Here is a 19,174-nt window from a genome sequence, read left to right as displayed (position 1 = left end):
CCCCCTTTCTGACTGCCTGGGCCTGGGCCTGGGCCTGGCCCCTGGGTATGTTCCGTCCAAAGTTTTTTGTTTTTTAATGGAAACACAGTTGACTCACAATGTTGTGCTAATCTCTGCTGTATGGCAAAGTGACTCAGTTATATACATATAACATTCTTTTTTTATATTCTTTTCCATTATGGTTTATCCCAGGAGATTGGATATAGTTCCCTGTGCAGTAGGACCTTGTTGCTTATCCATCCTAAATGTAATAGTTTTTAAATATAAGGAAAGTGAGGGAACTGCCCCTGGAAAGCAGAAAACCTGCGTGGAACTCACCCTCCTCCAAGAGGGACACAGTGAGAGCAAGCGAGCGGTCCTTCCCTGCAATATTTATTAAGGAATTTACACATACACAGGAGAAAGGCAACCAGGAGTTGTGGTTCCCAAAGACGAAATCTTTTAAGCAAAGTTTTCTTGTTTTAATTTTCAAGTGGGGTGAATGATGACTAAGAGGAAAGCTGTCCAGGCACTCTGCCTCATACACCTGGACAGGTGGGGACACAGAGCAGCCTGGACACACCGGCAGGAGAGAGCGACTGGCAGGGCGGAGAGGGGAAAGGAGGACAGGAGCTACCAATTAGATTGTACCTTTTTTTAACTAAAGAAAAACTGGCAACAGTTTTAGGCTGTTGATAAATTAACTCCTCTCTGTTGCAAACCTAAAACTAAAAAAACAAAACCAAAAATACCCAGAGCAGATGGGGAGGGAGTGGGAGGTGGAATACACACACACACACACACACACACACACACACACACACACACACACACACACACACACACACACAAGCAGTACACATGTTAAGCTCTGCATTCCCACGGGAGGGGTTGGTCCTCCAGCCACAAAGTCAGATCCTACTGAAGGCAGTATGGAGGCAGGGAAATGGGTGTGTGTTTTTGTGGGGAACCTTCGTAGAGTCTTTGGTGTTAATAAAGGCTGGCCGAAGCAGCAAGTCCTGAAGCCTCAGATCCAGAAAGCAATTCAGGGCAAGGCAGAGTCATATTTTCACTTGTCCTTGTAGGAGGGCGTTTGCCTCATGCCAGGGCTAGGGCCAACCTGCTCTAAGACCCAAGGAATATTTAATTTGATTTCATTACTTTCTTCATTCCCATAAGTCAGGGGAGCATGCCTCTGTTTTCACCCCAAATTTAAACATATGGAAATAGCTTATCAGACATTTCTGAGTCTGATAGGAGGTTTCACCTGGTGGGAAAGGTGCTCAAAGGTGTGCACATTGATCCTGCAGTCTAAGTGCCTTCTGCCAACAGTTGCTAAGGTGCTGGTGCCAGGAGAGGACCAGGGCTGAGGCTGGGGAGGGAGTCAGGAGAGCTAGGGGACAGGCACGACAGAAAACAACAGAGAGGTCCGCGTGTTTGGGACGTGGCTGGGCTGGGCAGAATGCCAAGTCCCAAGTGATGGATTGAGCAGTTTCTAAACCAAACAGAGAGAGGTAGGAAAGGGGATGGGGGTGGGGGAGCAGCTGGGGAAAGAGGAAACACGGGAGAGAGGCGGCTGAGGAGAGTGGTAGTCATCCAGGTGCGTTGTGTTTATTTCCACATCTGAGGGCTGAGAGTCTGATTTGCTGCCTGTCCGTTCCCACCGTTCATGGACTGTCCATAGCTCAGCATGCCATTGGCGCCACAGAAGTTCATCCCAGCCATCTGCTGGGTCATCTGAAAGGGAGAGAGGAGAGTCTCAGACCAGGCTGTGGGCCTGTGGCCAATTAGAGCAACAGGCAGGGAAGGAGTCCTTCTGCCTGCGGGGAGGGGAGAGTGAGACAAAGGGGAGCTCTGTTGTGGTACATAACTGCCCTGAACCCTCTCGGATCATTCCGAGGATACCAGACCACGAAGATGAAGGACTTTCCAGAAGGGAGATGTTGTCTGAGACTAGTGCTCAGTAAGGGGAAGGGGGAATCCTGGAGCGAGTCAACATAAAAGCGGCATGGGAGGTTAGTCTCTGTTTCTTTTCCAATCTCTCATCCTGAAAAGAAGGGGCCTGTTGTGAACTGGCTGTGGCCAACCCTGAGAGTATAAAGAGAAGCCTCCACGCTGGTGCTCCTGTCTTATCTCCAGCAGAGTCATTACTGACAGTGTCAGGGAAAGAGCTCCAGCAGAGAGAAGAAGAAGAAGAAAAGGAAACTGGACGATTCAGAATGAACAAAGGAAGGCAAAAAAAAAAAAAAAAAAAAAAAAAAAAAAAAAAAAAAAAAAAAAAAAAAAAAAAAAAAAAAAAAAAAAAAAAAAAAGACCAACATGTCTTCAGGACTTCAGTGTATGAGAAGGGAAACTGCTGGGAGAAAAGAGTCAGTGGCATCAGGCCTGGGTGGGGTTGGGGCCTCTTTATGAATTCAATTGAAAGCCTGGGCTCTGGCAGTGAACAGAAGCAGCTATTTCTCAAAGAAAAATGCCTTAAATTTCCCAAGCCTGGTCCATTTTCTGTTTAAGTTCTTTTCCTTTAGGAGAAGGTATAACTATTTTTCTTCCGCCAGCTTTTAAAGAAAATTTCAAATTTACAGAAAGGCTGAAAGAATAGTACAATGAAACCCATATATCGCTCCTTAAATTCACCAATTGTTAACATTTTTGCCTTATTCTCTGATATATACATATGTGTCAGCTTTTTAAAATTTTTGATGGGCACTGAAAATTGCACATATCGTGACATTTCACCCCTTAATAAGTCAGGAGTCATCTCATAAGAAAGAAGACTTTCCTAGAACCACATTACAACTAATATGTCCAAGATGTTTAATATTAACACTATATTCTAATATACATTACGTTTCAATTTTACATCTCTTTAGTCTCCTTTAATCTAGAAGAGTTCCCCCGCCATTTTCCCCCGACACTGTTTTAAGAGTCCAGGTTGGTTATTTTACAGAAAATACTTCAATTTAGATTTATCTCATGTTTTCTTATGATTGGATCCAAGTTAAATATTTTGGGCAAAACTTCTATGTAAGTGATAATGTGTCCTTCTTAGTATAAGATACCAGGAAGCACATGAAATTAATGTGCCCCACTGTTGATAATTCTATGTTTGATCACTTATCTAAGGTTGTATCCATCATATGTTCTTTCACTGTACTTAATAAGTAATCTGAAGGGTATTTCTTTGAGAATGTGTGAATACCCTGTTCTTTCTACAATTATTAGTTGTCATTCTTCAGCAAAGAAGGCTTTCCCTCCTTCTATCCCACACCCACTTTTAAAAAATATCACTATGGACTCATGGATTTTTTTTCTTGTCTACAGAGTCTAAAAGTTTACTGGGATATGTTAGAGTTGACCATTCTGAGTCAATTTTTCCAGATACACAGTGGGTTCTTTCAATATTATATTCAAGTCTTTTATTTCTAAGAGATGGTTTTGTGTTATAGTTTTAAATATATTAATTCTGTTCCACTATTTTGTCTTTTTCTTTGGGAGTCTCCAAATATATTTATGTTAGGTCTTCTTTGCCTAACTTCTGCATTACTTTCTCTCTGATTCTTATTACAGCTCTCTATATTTAGTTCTCTTCTCTGAGCTGTTTCATGCCTTTCCTCAATGCCAAATATATTTTCAGTTGAATCTTTTCTCCTTTGACTAACTTGTAATTCAGTCTATTTCTAAGATAATTGTGTCATTTTTCAATTTGTTTCCTGTGTTCAGTAAACTTTCACTTCACAACTTCCAGTTTTTTGTCCATTTTGCTTGTAAGTTTTTAAATTTCTGATTCAGGCTGCTTTGTCTTATCTGCAAGTGTTTGTTATAGGACATTTAATTCAGATTGGTGGATTGTGTAACAGTTTTCTTCTACTTCGTGACTGCTTTTGGGGAAGAATTTCCACTTCCTGAAATGTTTTGATTTTTCATTTTCTATTTTCTTCTCATAGTAGTTTTGTACGAATGTCATCTGCCACTTTCTGTTTAGTTTGTAGTGCTCTATTTTTTCGAATCAGCAATAATACAGACAGGTGAGAGGGTCTGGGGAGACTACTAGATTTGTTAGTACAAGAGCGCCCTCTTCTGTTAGTATAGTGAAATGATTATTTGATGGGAAGGAGAATGGTGGACCTTCTGATTTTGTGATTCTCTTTTCCACTTCTCATTTCTTACTTCCCCTTCGCCACCAGGTCTCCAAAGAGCACCCCCTCCTTCTAGGTCATCCCCACCTCTCCTAGACACAATGCTTTTCCAAAGCTACCACCCATAAACCTATATATTTCAAGTCCCTTGTTTTTGATTCTCCAAGTAACCAGAGTTCTACTCCACCACGTCTCAGACCTCTTCTCAGCATGTCTCTAATCACGACAGGGCCTTCTCTTTCTAGGGGGTGATTTTATCTATGCTCTGTCACCTCTAGCCCCCTGCTCCCTCTCCTCTTTTCACATGGTCTCTCTGTGATGCTGGCTCCGCTGGATTTCGGTGTTTATGTGCCTACTGTCATGTAATTTGAGGTTTGTAGTATTCTATTAGATGCGGTAGTCGTGAGTTATGGGTGCTTTTATCTGCACTCATTGTTTCTCTGTATAGGCTGTTTTGATGAATGTGTGGAGAGTTTTAGAATTAGGCAGTTACCCTTATTCTACAGGAACCCAAAATGCCTTAGAAAGTCTGAGGTTAGACAGATTTTCTGTTAAAAAAATAAATAAATGAAGCAAACCCGAGAATGTCTCTGGCAATATCTCATTTACACTGTAAGGATTCAAAGGGTAAGGGAGAGACACTAAGTGAGACAGGCTTGAGGGAGGCTCAGAACTCTTGTCCTGAGTGAAATGGAGCAGCTTACCTGAGTAAGGTTCCACTGCAGCTGCTGAGCTGGCTGAACCCCATACATAGTCTGGGGCACAGCTGCCATGCCTGCCATGTAGCCGGCCTGCTGGGTGGTCATCATTCCGTTTGGCACACCCATCATGGATGCCTGCATGCCACCCATATAGCCTGCAGGCATGGCCATGGGGGCAACCATACCAGAAGCTCCTGGCTGAGCTACCATGCCTACTGGTGGGGGCATCATGCTCCCCATTAGGCTGTTAGGAGGTGTGACCCCAGGGAAGCTGGGGTAGGCTGTGGGATATGCCATCTGAGCAGGAGCCATGAACATTGCTGCCAAGAAAACATACATACAGATCTGTTAAAGAGGAATGCGTACAAGGTGAGTCCAAACTCTCACTGGCTGCTCCTTTCCAGCTAGAATTCCTCAACTCAGAATGCTCTTTTACACAGCAAAACGGTTAGACAGAGCCCCTACAAGACTTGCTATGGCTTCCAGCGGGCTGCTGACCCAGCCACTTCCCCTTTAGGGTCCAGATCCGGACCCTGAGTCAGACTTCACAGAGCTGTGATGCCAGACACCACAGAAGTATGGCTCTGAGTTACGTTAATCTCTATCTCCTGATACTTGGTAGCTTCACAAGGAATGTCATGTTCAGGTTTGTTTGGAGTGTGATGTCCTGGCCCCCAGAGCAACTGCCCCTGTCACAACAAATGATTCCTGCATGTAAGGCCTCACGTCTCTGTCCGGCACATTGCCATGACCCCCATGAACTCTACCTTGGGCAGGCATCTGAGGCGTCTGGGATCCATACAGTGAAAGGATGGAGTCTTTAGAGAGCTGCTTCTTGCCTGTTTCTTCTGATTTGCTCCCTGGCTCTGGAAACAGGTTTAGGTTTTCGGGAACAGAGCCGGCACTCCCCGCGGTTGGCATGGAACCTACAACCTTAGGGCAAAGAGGGAGGGGGGTGGGGATTGGAATGGTCCTCATGGGGGGCCTCTGTAAGGACCTCCCTCATCTCTCTGCCGCTTCTAACATTTGCAAAAGAATTCGTGGCTCGAGTTAATAGCTTCCTGACACTTTTACCATACAAATATCTGGAAACACCTGATAGTTAAGCTCCGGTATAATTCTTTGTTCTTTAGCAAAACAATGTGATTTGGTGGAAAACTAACACATAAACAAACAAAAATGACCTACAACCGATGCATCCAGAGAGAACTGAATTAAGATCCCAGTGCCACCACTTACTAGTTGTGCAACGAGAAGCTAGTCACATTAACTTTTCTGAACTAACATTTCCTCATCTATAAAAGATCCATTTTGCAGGGTTGTGGTGAGTATTTTAGTCTTTTTTTTTTGCGGTATGCAGGCCCCTCACTGCTGTGTCCTCTCCCGTTGCGGAGCACAGGCTGCGGACACGCAGGCTCAGCGGCCATGGCTCACGGGCCCAGCCACTCCGCGGCATGTGGGATCTTCCCGGACCCGGTCACGAACCCGTGTCCCCTGCATCGGCAGGCGGACTCTCAACCACTGCGCCACCAGGGAAGCCCTGTGGTGAGTATCTTAAATCATAAATGAAATATACAAAATGAGATACAAAATCACCTAGCACTGTGCCTGTTGTACACAGCAGGTATTCCACAAACGGTAGCCATTAAAGGTTTCAAGTCTTTCCTACTTACAAACTCTCTGGCAATAACTCAGGCTGAGGAGCTGACCTACAGGATCAGCCTTTACAATCTGACACACCTTCAACAGAAGTCCACTCAAAGGGCCCACTCTTTTTGGGCAGGAGACAACATGGAATGAATAGTAACCTTAGGCTGTACCAGAGATGATAGCGTTAAGGGAAGAATCAAGAAAACCAAAGTCCAATTCCACCAAGGAAGCATGACTTGGTTCCATGATTAAGTTATCAGAATCACCCTTTCCAGAATGCTCTTTAATCCTGAGGCACCCACAAGACTCACCTTTCTGGAAACTGAAGAAGAGGGAGATGGAACAGAGGCCAAAAGATCTAAATCCTTCTCTAGGGTATTACTGGTCTTACTATTTGCAATGGTGCAGGACACAGGAGCATCTGGAAAGACAGATCAAAGTTAAAACGTAGCACTGCTCATTAAGCCCATTCCTTCCTTCTATTCTAGACACAAAGCAGCGAAGGCCCACATGCTCCATCATGGACCCAGAAATCTATGCTCTGGAACCACCCAGCTTGGATGGGGCATCTCACAAGAGGCCTCACCCCACATTCCCCAGAACAGTCTGGAGAAGCCTGTAGCCCAGCTTTCAGGCAAAGGACAGCAGAAACCCAGGCTTGAAGGCTACGTTAGCACCACCACAAGGGGGCTGGCTGGCTCCTTTCGGGCTATTTGAGGAGCAAAGCTGTGTAGGACTCATTTTCAGAGAGAAATGAAAAGTACAGACATTAGAAGCCGAAGTAGCCAATAACCTAAATAAGCAGGAATGGACTGAAACAAAGTATAGCCATCAGTACTGTGAAAGGTAAGAATAGGCTCTTATTTCTGAAGGGGGTAGAACCACTAGCTCAGGGTTTCAAAAGTTTGGAGGAAAATCATGATCACAAGGTAATGGGCCATCTCAGAAACAGGATGCACCTGGAAAATGAGAGGGATGGGGGCAGGGCTCACAGGTGCTGGTTTAGTGAAACTTGCTAACATTTAATGAATGCTTAGTTTGTGCTGGGCAAGGATCTAAGAGTTTTAGAGGCATTATCTCATTTAACCCTTCCAACATCGTCTTTGAAGTAGACTCATATCATCCTCACTACATAGGTTAGGAAAGTAATGTTTAGAGGCTGAGTAAGCTACCCAAGGTCACATAGATAGTAAGTGGCAGAGTTGGGACTTTGGCTTCAAAGGCCATGCTCCAACACTACTGTACTTAAGCACTACTCTATCACTGTACATTTTTCACAGTACAGTGAAAAATGAAACACCTCTTAGAACAACTGCTCAGATGTAAAACAACAGGAAGAACACGAGGGAACAATCTTAGTGATGAAGCCACCAACCGAAGAGTCCCATCTCTACCTATCTCCCCAGGATCACAGAGAATTCATCAAAATTTGTATGATTACGGGAGTGGAAAAGTCTAACTCTTACCAAGGCCCAACAAATCCATGACAGGTGCTGTGGATTTCGGGGAACATTTCCGAGGTAGCTGTAGATCTTCTTTTTTCTGTGGCTAAGGTGAAAATACGTTACAGAAAAAAATAAGCAGGTGTTTTTGAACCTTCTATTCTCCTCTCTACTGTAAAGCCACAGGGATTCTTGTGGCATGGCTGCTGTTATTCAAAGAGAGTTACCAAAGAAACACAACTCAGGAAGTATCGTGTGAAAAAATCAAGTCAGGAGGCACAGTGCAGAAATCAAAGCTAAAGTGAAAAACAAAGCTGTCATCTGTGCTTATTTGGCTTTCTGAAGAGACAGATCTTTCTGAAACCAAGACAACCACAGATCAGGGTATCCAACAGGAGCAGCAGTTTCTGGTCCCAGGAAAAGCCAAGAATAAAGGCAGGTGTCCGATGGTACAAGAGCCAGCACATCTCCCAGTGATTAGAAAACCTTTAATACTGAAAAGGAGCTCAGTTAAAGGTTACCTAATTCACTCTGCCAGTATCACTAAGGAATGCGTTCTACAGACAGCGCAACTCAGAATGACGATAAAAGACTCCTCCTTAAGCAAACAGGAAAAAGTCCTCTTTCCCAAGAATCTAAACTCCTATAGTGGAGCATCTACTACCACTGCCACAATATGTCCTGTGGGAAAAGAAAGGTGTCTACTTCCATATGACAGAGAAAGAATACAAGAAGGGATGGTTTAAAATGGATGAGGATAGCCTGGCTTCTGGACTGTCCTTAACCACAACAGGAAAACGAGGTAAAGGTCTAAGGAGAGAAGGACTAATGTAGCCTCTGCTCAGAAGGTGTCACAGAGCCTTGGCATTCTGCCATGAAACGTGCCTCTTGCTCAGATGGGACAGATGCATTTCCTAAGCTCCCATCTGGACCCCAAAAGAAGTGTTACAGAGCAGATCAGGCAGCAACAAGGCAATGAGAAAGCAGCAGAAGTGTCAGCGGGTGATCTAACCCAAACGTGGCCCCCCTTTAGCCCCAGGTGCAACGGTGCGATATGCTATCAACACCACCCCACCTGTCCCCTCCACATGTGAACACGCCATGTGAACAAGGCCGTCCACACAGTGCACATACTTCCCCACTTACCATTTTAACTTTCTCAAAAACAACAGGTTCCATTTTTTTCTCCGGAGCTGGTTCGCTCCCTCTTTTCCACTTGTCATCTTTTTCTTTCTAGGATGATTTAACAAAACAAGACAAAGAACAGGCCCCATGGTGACTAACAGTTCAACAAATTATAACCTCAAATGGCCCAAAAGGACACAAATATCCCTACTGAATCCGATGTAGGAGTCTGACAAACTCGGGGTTTCTTGGTGTGAGGCATGAGCGTTGGCCTCTTCCACCCTGGCCTCAAGACTGCAAGAGGCATCTTTCAAATTTCTTAAGCACCTCCCTCCTTGTTCTGTCTAACACACTTATGACCGCTAGTGTGCAGATGGGGTTATCTACAGGGGTTAAACCATTTCACCGGTTTTGCTGCCCCTTTTTGACCCTAGTTTAACTTGCTCAACTTGGCACAGGGGTGAAAACTGTTCATCTTACTCGGCATACAGCCTTTGTGATTTTCTAACTTCCATCAAAAGTTCTCTCCCTCTTCATCTCCTTTTTTAAAAATAAGAAAATAAACCAAGCTTAAAGATTAGAAAAACAAAAACCAAGAAAATAAGGCAAAAATGAGTAAAAGGATTCAAGTATCCCTTTCAGGGTGTCCTGAATGCATCATCTGTATAAAACCAAAAAGCACATCAAAACCAGAATATTAGAAAGCCTTTCTCAGTTTTTGTTACTTTCAGAGGCAGTTTCATAATACTTTCACAGATTATACCGTTACTGGTCACATTTTTATCATCAAATCTCAAGGCATAACAGAGCCACAAAGTAAACAAGAACACAGGCATATAAAAGGAAGTAGAGGCGGCGGAGGCGGGGCTCGCGTCGGGCGAGCCGCAGGCAGTGGTCGAGGAGGCGAAGCGGCAGACGGTAGCCCGACAAATAGCGCCCGCGCCGCGACCTCCCGAGCCGGCCCCGAGGAGCGCCCGCCGCCGCCGCCGCCGCCGCCGCCGCGCGCGGACCAAGGTTATGAGCGTGACTGCTGATGAAACTGGATTGGAATAATTTTCATGACCTTTGTATATTTATATATATTTTAAAATTTTGCGTTTGACTTAAAGTGCCGTGAGAAAATCTGCGTATTGCAAGGTGGTCCTAGCCACCTCCTTGATTTGGGTACTCTTGGATATGTTCCTGCTGTTTCACTTCAGTGAATGCAACAACTGTGATGAAAAAATAAAGAGAGGACTTGCTGCTGGGGATGTTCTAGAGCCAGTACAAAAGCCTCATGAAAGTCCTGGAGAAATGGGGAAACCAGTCGTCATTCCTACTAAAGAGGATCAAGAAAAGATGAAAGACATGTTTAAAATCAATCAGTTCAATTTAACGGCAAGTGAGATGACTGCACTCAACAGATCTTTACCAGATGTTAGGTTAGAAGGGTGTAAAACAAAGGTGTATCCAGATAATATTCCTGGACACAAGGAATATTATCACAAGTGTGGTGATTGTTTCCCACGATGAGGCTTGGAGCACACTTCTGCGAACTGTGCATAGTGTCATTAATCGCTCACCAAGACACATGCGAGAAGAAATTGTTCTAGTAGATGAGGCCAGTGAAAGAGACTTTTTGAAAAGACCTCTAGAGAGGTGAAAAAATTAAATTACCAGTTCATGTCATTCGAATGAAGCAATGCTCTGGATTGATCAGAGCTAGGTTAAAAGGAGCTGCAGTGTCTAAAGGCCAAGTGTCTAAAGGCCAAGTGATCACCTTTTAAGATGCTCACTGTGAGTGTACAGTGGGATGGCTGGAGCCTCTCTTAGCCAGGATCAAACATGACAGGAAGACAGTGGACTATCCTATCATTGATGTGATCAGTGATGATAATTTTGAATACAAGGCAGGTTCTGACATGACCTATGGTGGATTCAACTGGAAGCTTAATTTTCGCTGGTATCCTGTTCCCCAAAGAGAAATGGACAGAAGGAAAGGGGATGGAATTCTTCCCGTGAGAACACCTACAATGGCAGGAGGCCTTTTTTCAATAGAGATTACTTTCAGGAAATTGGAACATATGATGCTGGAATGGATATTTGGGGAGGAGAAAACCTAGAAATTTCCTTTAGGATTTGGCAGTGTGGAGGAACTTTGGAGATTGTTACTTGCTCACATGTTGGACATGTGTTTCAGAAAGCTACACCCTACACGTTTCCAGGAGGCACAGGGCAGATTATCAATAAAAATAACAGATGACTTGCAGAAGTGTGTATGGATGAATTCAAGCATTTCTTCTGTATAATTTATCCAGGTGTTACAAAGGTAGATTATGGAGATATATCACCAAGACTTGGTCTAAGACGCAAACTCCAATGCAGACCTTTCTTTTGGTACCTAGAGAATATTTATGCAGATTCTCAGATTCCACATCACTATTTCTCTTTGGGAGAGATACGAAATGTGGGAACAAATCAGTGTCTGTATAACATGGCTAGAAAAGAGAATGAAAAAGTTGGAATTTTTAACTGTCATGGTATGGGAGGTAATCCGGTTTTCTCTTACACTGCCAACAAAGAAATTAGAACCGATGACCTTTGTCTGCAAACTTACTGGCCCAGTCACAATGCTCAAATGCTACCACCTAAAAGGCAACCAACTTTGGGAGTATGATCCGGCGAAATTAACCCTGCAGCCTGTGGACAGTAATCAGTGCCTAGAGAAAGCCACAGAAGAGGATAGCCAGGTGCCCTGCATTAGAGACTGCAATGGAAGCCAGTCCTAGCAGTGGCTTCTTCGAAATGTCTCCCTTCCAGAATTTTGAGACCAAATTTACAAAGAAAGAAGAAAATAAGGATTGACGGGGCTACCTCAGCATCCATTTCTGCCACATTCTTAAGTAGCAAAAAAGGAAAAGTGCTTTCCTCCTGTAGGATGTAGGGTTTATCAGCCGTTAAAACTTAGACTGTTCTCGCTTTCACTAGCTGTGAACCGGCCGTCCTGTCCAAGGACAGGAAACTACGCAGTAGCGAGACTGTGCACACTGATGTTTACAAGATCGGAAGAGTCTTCCATCAAGAATCATTGTAAAGCATATTCAGACTGAAGCAATCTACGAAATGTGATTTCCAGAGAGCTGTACCTTTCATGGTTTGCTTGCACATCAGTAATTTCTGCTGAATATGCTGTTATAATGAAGAGACGTCCAAGATTTTTTTTCTGATTAGAACTGGTAGCCAGTGTTATTAAATATTGATATAAAAAAATGAAAAAGAACTGGAACCAGACTCAGAATCATGAAAACATTTTTATAACAATTAAGAAAACTATATTAAACAGGGTCTAAAGGACATTAAAATAGAACTATGAGAAGTACAAGTTGTTACAGTATAGTATCAAATTTCTATATAGATTTTATACCTCAGTGGGGAAAAATAACTGATTCTGATGACATTCATTCTGTTTTCATCTGTGATAGTCATGGATGCTTTTCTTTTCCCTTGGGGTGCTGAAATTGAGCTGAAAAAGTGGCTCTTTGAACATGGTTTTAATGCTTTCTACAGCTTTTTAAATTTAGTTTGTGGGCTGTTGGAATTGTAATTTTTAATTGCCTTCAAAAAATGGAGATTTAAAATAATGTCTGGTTTCACTGAACAAGTTTGATATCTCAGTTGCTCTTGGGTCAGCTGGCTTATAGACTTTCTCTCATACACACCAATTTCTTATTAGATTTTCAACTTCCTAACTTGATTCAACTGATTATGTTTAATACCCAAGATTCATACTACTGTACTACAGATTTGTTTTCGCAGCAATAAATCTTCTGTTCTTTGTTTACGATTCCACTCAACAAAAGGCCTGTAGAAGTGACTTATTATTTGGGTATTTGGAGATGATACATTTGATGGTTTTTTGGAAAACTTTTTTCACTCCATACTCAGATGTGCTTCATTGTCAAGTGCATATTTACATTAGGTTCTTGAATTGTAATGTTGATCTGCTGCTTTTTTAAAAAATAAAATTTGACTAAAAACAAGAGGAAGTATAGCATACACATGAAAAATGGTCAGCCCTGCTAATGATCGAAAGTGAAATTTAAAATTCATTTTGGGGGGAATTCCCTGGAGGTCCAGTGGTGAGAACTCTGCGCTTACATTGCTGAGGGCCCATGTTCAATCCCTGGTTGGGGAGCTAAGATCCCTCAAGCTGCAAGGCATAGCCAAAAAAAAAAAAAAAAAAGCACTTTTTGAGGGAGAAAAATCTTAATAATAATATCTAATATTGGTAGGGATTGAGTAAAACTACCACTCTTACCCAATGCTGAGAAGACAGTATAAAATAGCACAACTTCTAGAAAGTATATTGGCAAAAGTACAAAGAGACAAATGCTGAAACCCTTTACCCTAGATAATACGATATTTTGTAATGTATCTTAAGAAAATAATCCAAAACATGGACAAGGTTATATACACCAAGAACTTCATCCCAGAATTTTATATGCTGAAGAAAAACTTAACCTTTATGCCACAGGGGAGAATAGTAAAATAAACTGTGATCTAGTTACTCACTGAATAAGATTCAACAATTACAAGTTGTGAAAACTAACAAGTAACGTTACAAAAAAAAGATCTGTTAAGTCGAGTGAAAGCAGGAGACATTCTATGTAACTGTACTATAATTACGCCTCCAAAAAGTAGGAGAAAATGGGGGAACACACCAAAATGATAATCATCAGTAAAGATAAGAGTAGGCATGGATTTTCCACTTTAACTTTCATGTTATCTATAAAGTGGTATTATAATCATGAAGAACACATGCAGCTATGTCTGTTTCATGCATAGTGTAATGCTTTAATACAGAACACTTTATTTCTTGAAGTTAAAAATGTCCTATCTGTCCATTTAAAAAGAATACTCTTTAATTAACAAAGCCAGTTTCTTTTAGATTTGATAATAAATGCCTTCACTTAGCAAATATTAATTCTTGGCATATAAATCTTTGCAAGAGTATTTTTTAAAAATCTAAGTACATCAAATAAAAAAGTTTGAAATAGCTCTTTGGCACATAGGAAATATTTCCTTCCTAAATGGAAACAGTCAGTGAGTAAAACGGGCTGCTTTCATGGGTACGGCACATGTGTTGTAATTACGAATGAACACTATCTATCTCCATATAGCTTCTCTTTCCTCTTCTCCCACCTTCTGAATTACCTCAGATACCTTTTTCTGACCTTGTCTGATTTCATATGGTCTGGTACAATGAATAGAGCTAAGGAAAGAGACCACAGTTTTCTACAAGTGAAAGGAAACGTTTGTGCTTTGGTTTCAAACCCTTTTTGATGATGCCATCCAAGCCGTAGCTGTGCACTGGGTTAATTCTTTCTTGGGACAGTTACAATAACTTCCAGGTCCCTTTTCTGGATGACTGTGAGGTAAGAGTCCTTCATACTAAGTTGAGAAGGAATTATCTTTACCTAACTACACGTATTACCCTGCACTTGCCTACACTGAAATTCACCTCCCAGTTAGTGTCCCTTTTCACACAAGCTCAAAAGATCAGTCTGGAGCTGATTCCAATTAGCTTGACTTTAAATTGCCTGGAAGGGCTTACAGCCCTGTGTAAACTTAATGATTTCACTGGCTAGTACATCTTCCATTAAAATAAATAACAGATAGAAGATAGAGGATAGCTAGATAGGTCCTTGGCTAGAACTGGAGAATCCCATATTCTCCATACTTCCTTGGGTAGAGAAACAGTTAATTATTCCAAGGCAAATTTACTATAGAGTCTTGTCAAAGGCTTTTTGAAGGTCTAAATAGTCATACTGATTGGTTCCACTCTAGTTGTCATTAGTCAGGCATATTTTCTTCTTCCAGAAACCGTGTTGTACTTCCTCCCGTATGTTATACTTGTCCAGTTATCATACACTGTATTTCAGACTCTAACTACACGCCTAGGATGAAAAGTGTACTTGGCGACTGGGAGTCTCCTAAAACCCCCTCTCAAGAACAAGGGTCCCATTGGCAGTCTGTCGACACACTGGAAATAATATGCTGGTCAAACTGAAGGAAACTCTGGTGCTTTAATTACACCTAATTTTGTTGACTGCATTTACAGCAAAAAAATGCACGCACACACACACACACACACACACACACACACACGTGTATACACATACGCACACATATTATTCTGTTTGATCTAGCATGCCCAACATGTCCATTTGAAGAATTTGGAACTGGGAATCACTAACACCTAAATCCAAATCACGGTAAAGAATTCACTGATGGTTGGTCCATCCCTGCAGCAAAAGTTTGCTCCATGATACTTCATGGTCTTGATTCTATAGCTGGCTTTTTTTTTTCCTTCATGGACTTAGAGTATTTTGGTAGCTGTTCTTCAAATTCCCACCTGGGCTGATTAATAAGCAAATTACTTATTATGAACAAAACTTGAAAGATTTACAACCAACCCTAAAGGCATTGATGTCCAGACTTCGGTCCATGTACTTCTTCTTCTCATATTTATCTCGAATAAATCCCTCGACAGCTCTGCAAAAAGCTTATTAAGGATAAATCAAACAAATCTTTCTCATGGAATGACTATAAAAGGTCAATTTGTATCTCATGGAACATTGTTCTCCTCTCTCCCTCCTGCCTGGTTTCCCCATATGGCTCCCGTCTCTTCACGTGGGGTTTCCCTGACCAAAACCTTTAAATGCCTCCTTTGTGGTTACTGCAGGGAATCACCATTTCCTAGGATTTTCCTTCAGAGTAATGATAGCAGAAAATGGGATCAATCCTCATTTTGACATCAGTGGAGCCTGTGGCTGTTCTAGAATACAGGTAAAGCAGTCATTTATCTATTTTAAAGCCCTTAAGTCAACAAGTCTTAAACAAAGGCACCCGAGTGCCCCTTATAACCTCTTGTGCCCCACTGCCAGATTCTGATCAGTGGATCCTCTGCAGGGCCCCAAATCTGCATTTAACAGGTTCCACCTGCACCCACCAAAAGCAAACTCTAACAAGATGGTCTACAAACCACATTTTGAGAAGCACTGCGTTCAGGGGGTTTGGTTTTGTGAGCTGGGTGCTATCTCCTTTTGAGGGGATGGGGGAAGAAAGTCATGGATTAACTGGTCAACAACAGTTAATTCTTTGAGCTAGGACATAAAAAGGTGTTAAAAATGAATGGTAGTTTTGCTAACTCAACATAGCACAATAAATATTCTTTTTATCAAACAATGGTTTCAGAGATCCAAAAATTATTGGAGATGTCACTTTATGGAAGAATTCACAGTGAACCACTGCAGTCTTAATTCCTGAACAAGTCTTCCCCATGTGACACCACCATTCTGACATTAGAAAGTATATGTGGACTTCCTGTGTGTCTTGGTTGCTGGAGAGAGGAAAAGCCAGACTTCGACTAATCCACATATAAATATGGCCCAGTCAGATCATGGGTTCTGAGTCTTGTGTGACTCTCCCAAAACACCAAAAAAACCACTCAGCCTTCTGAGTTGCTCCAGAAAAGATACGGGTCTATTTGAGGTCGCCGAAAGGTCTCAGGCAGGTAGGCTTCATAAAGTCGGTTTGCCTTTCCATTCCCCATCTCTTGCATGCACTGCAATAAAAAAGATGTGGAAACAAGGAATGTCACATCAGGAAAGAACTGAAAAACTTCTCACCCAATTGTACCATTTTACAATTGAAGAACCAACCTAGGGAGTGGGAGAACCGAGATTTAAACCTGTCTTCTGGTTTCCAATCCATGATTCTCTCTGCTCTACTCCCAACCATTTACTTTCACAGCTGTCTTTCCTGCCACCCCTCCTCCTTTTATTGAAAGATTTGTCTGACAGGATACATTTAATTCAATAATAATTCAAGATCCCATTTGAAAGTCCAAGACATAGCTGCCAATCAAAATGTCTACTTGGCAGGCAATAATCAGTGCCTAATCAGGCAGGCAATAATCAGGAACAACTACAATTCTGAGTTTATAGCAGTAATTAACCTATTCCGTTGTAGTACCAATAAATGTGCTTCTCATTAGGCTTTTGAAAGACTCCTTAACACTTGTGAGAGAGAAATTCCAAGATTTTAAAAAATCTTCAAATTCCCAAATACCTCCATGGCATGTAATTTCCTTCATAAGATACAGTAAAGTGTAACTGGAAAATATAACTAACCTTTTAGTCCTTTAGTGAATCCATAAAAATAATCTAAAGTAACTTCTAAAGCCATTTTCTGTTAGGAATAACCTCTTATTTCTAACACCAACTTTAGCAACTCGTTTTGTTTGGAGCTTCTTTCCCCCCAAACAAAGGAAAAAAAATTTTTTTTAAAAATTACTTTAACAAGTTTCAATGCAGGAAGAGAATATAGAACAATGAAGCCACATCGAGGTGCAGCTCTTGGGCCAGGCTGGACTCACTAACTTAAGTATCTCATGCCCAGCCCACCAACCTGACAGCAAGCAAGATTCATATATGCATTTCTGCAATAAAACACTATTATAAGTCTATGTGTTGGAGGGTTTTCTTCTTTTAAGTGAGTATCTAAAACTATAAATGTTAGATCTGCAAATGCCAAGGCCCTTAGAAAATAATCCAAAGATCCCCCTTTATACCTTCACGGATCCATGGGGTCCTAGTCCATAGACTATTAGTGCTTTGAAGGAAGCAAAATATAAGTAGAATAACTTGTGTCTTAAATACAAAGATTAAAAATGTTAAATGTGACGTAAGTGTTTAACAACTAAACTTTCCTTTACCTTCACCTTTATGCCCAGTTTGACTGAAATTCATCCGGAACTACTTTTACATGGAAATATGGGAGCAGTTGACTCACTCTTGGGCTGTGTGAATACCTGGATCTGTTCCTGAGTCCACTGGTCGAGGTTAACGGATTTTACCCTGGATATGTGCACCCCGAGATTCCTGTGGATCCCAGCACATCGAATGCAGATGAACACACCAATGTTCCAGGAGGCCCATCGTGGTCCTGTGAAGGTCAGGCACGGGGCAATAAAGTACCAATTAGAACAACATTCAAGACCCAAAGTGGAATATTTAGGTTATCAGACAACATTTCTGCTAGAACGTAAGTGAGAGAACTGTTACCACAATCATCTTTAAAGAACTTTTTTTTAGATTTTATTTTTATTTTTTTGGCTGTGCTGTGCAGCTTGCAGGATCTTAGTTCCCCAACCAGGGATTGAACCTAGGCCCTGGCAGTGAAAGTGCTGAGTCCTAACCACTGGACTGCCAGGGAATTCCCATAATCACCTTTCTTTAAAAAATTGGTTTTGTTCATTCCTCCAAGAATCAGCTTTCTTTAAGTTTAAGTTTTTTTTAAGTGTACAACACAGTGGTTTTTAGTATTCTCAGACAGTTGTACACCATCACCACTATCTAATTCTGGTGATGGTGTACACCCCAAAAAGAAATCTCAACCCCATTAGCAAGCAGTCTCCATTTCCTCCCAACTTCCCCCCACCCCAGCCCCAGGCAACCACAAATCTACTTTCTGTCTCTGTAGATTTGCCAATTCTGGACATTTTATATAAATGGGATTATATAATGTGTGGGCATTTGAATATGGAGCAGCTTTTTACAGTATCTGATGAGTGTTGAAATGCAAATATTATAATACGGTTACTCATGGTTTTTAAAAATCCCAGGAGAACAATGGGAAGTCATGTCACATTCTATTTAGTATCTTACACGAACAGCCCTCCCTCAAGAAACATTTCAATGGTAGTGAGACCTGGATTCAGTTTTCCTACCAGGAAAAAAGATACAGACATGCCATGCCAGCTCAAGGCTCAGCCTGAAATTTAAAACTTTGTTTATCTTCCCCTCCCAACCAGGCCTATAAAATATGCATCCAGATTCACTTAATAGGATCCTCTCCCCTCGGGCTGATGTCCCTACTTTACCCAACTACAGAATTATTTAGATTCACGATTGTCAAATAATACAGATACTTATAGCAATAAAAAAGAAATCTCAGATACGTATTTCAGTAAAATTCTGTTACACAATCTCCCATCCCCTGCCAACTTTGCTCACCCTAATAATCACTCTGGGAAATTTTCAATCTCTTCTTCATAACTTTTATACAGGATAAAACTGACTTACTTTTATATGACACC

The 19,174-nt window shown here is 41.7% G+C and overlaps 1 protein-coding gene and 1 pseudogene across 2 annotated transcripts in view; one reads left to right on the top strand and one right to left on the bottom strand.

Annotated features, from left to right (window-relative positions):
* Positions 1 to 355: 355 nt before the first annotated feature.
* The window catches only part of SMAP2 (small ArfGAP2), a 47,682-nt gene continuing 28,863 nt past the window's right edge, over positions 356 to 19,174 (bottom strand). Inside the window, exons 2-10 of one of the 2 annotated variants that reach the window (XM_024738792.1) lie at positions 17,888 to 18,021; positions 16,554 to 16,639; positions 15,489 to 15,567; positions 9,055 to 9,141; positions 7,933 to 8,014; positions 6,778 to 6,887; positions 5,584 to 5,749; positions 4,820 to 5,136; positions 356 to 1,716 (exon numbers count right to left, since the gene is read on the bottom strand). In XM_024738792.1, the coding sequence (XP_024594560.1) occupies positions 1,591 to 1,716; positions 4,820 to 5,136; positions 5,584 to 5,749; positions 6,778 to 6,887; positions 7,933 to 8,014; positions 9,055 to 9,141; positions 15,489 to 15,567; positions 16,554 to 16,639; positions 17,888 to 18,021 (1,187 nt within the window). In that variant the 3' untranslated portion in view covers positions 356 to 1,590. The remainder of the gene's footprint in view (positions 1,717 to 4,819; positions 5,137 to 5,583; positions 5,750 to 6,777; positions 6,888 to 7,932; positions 8,015 to 9,054; positions 9,142 to 15,488; positions 15,568 to 16,553; positions 16,640 to 17,887; positions 18,022 to 19,174) is intronic. The other variant, XM_024738794.1, reaches the window with a different exon arrangement.
* LOC112395540 (polypeptide N-acetylgalactosaminyltransferase 1 pseudogene) lies at positions 9,148 to 15,482 on the top strand (annotated as a pseudogene).

The sequence above is a fragment of the Neophocaena asiaeorientalis genome, unplaced genomic scaffold, assembly GCF_003031525.2.
Source record: "Neophocaena asiaeorientalis asiaeorientalis breed wild unplaced genomic scaffold, Neophocaena_asiaeorientalis_V1.1 scaffold106, whole genome shotgun sequence".
NCBI lineage: Eukaryota > Metazoa > Chordata > Mammalia > Artiodactyla > Phocoenidae > Neophocaena > Neophocaena asiaeorientalis.
Note: the sequence above shows the minus strand (reverse complement) of the source record. Positions and strands in the feature narration are given on the sequence as shown.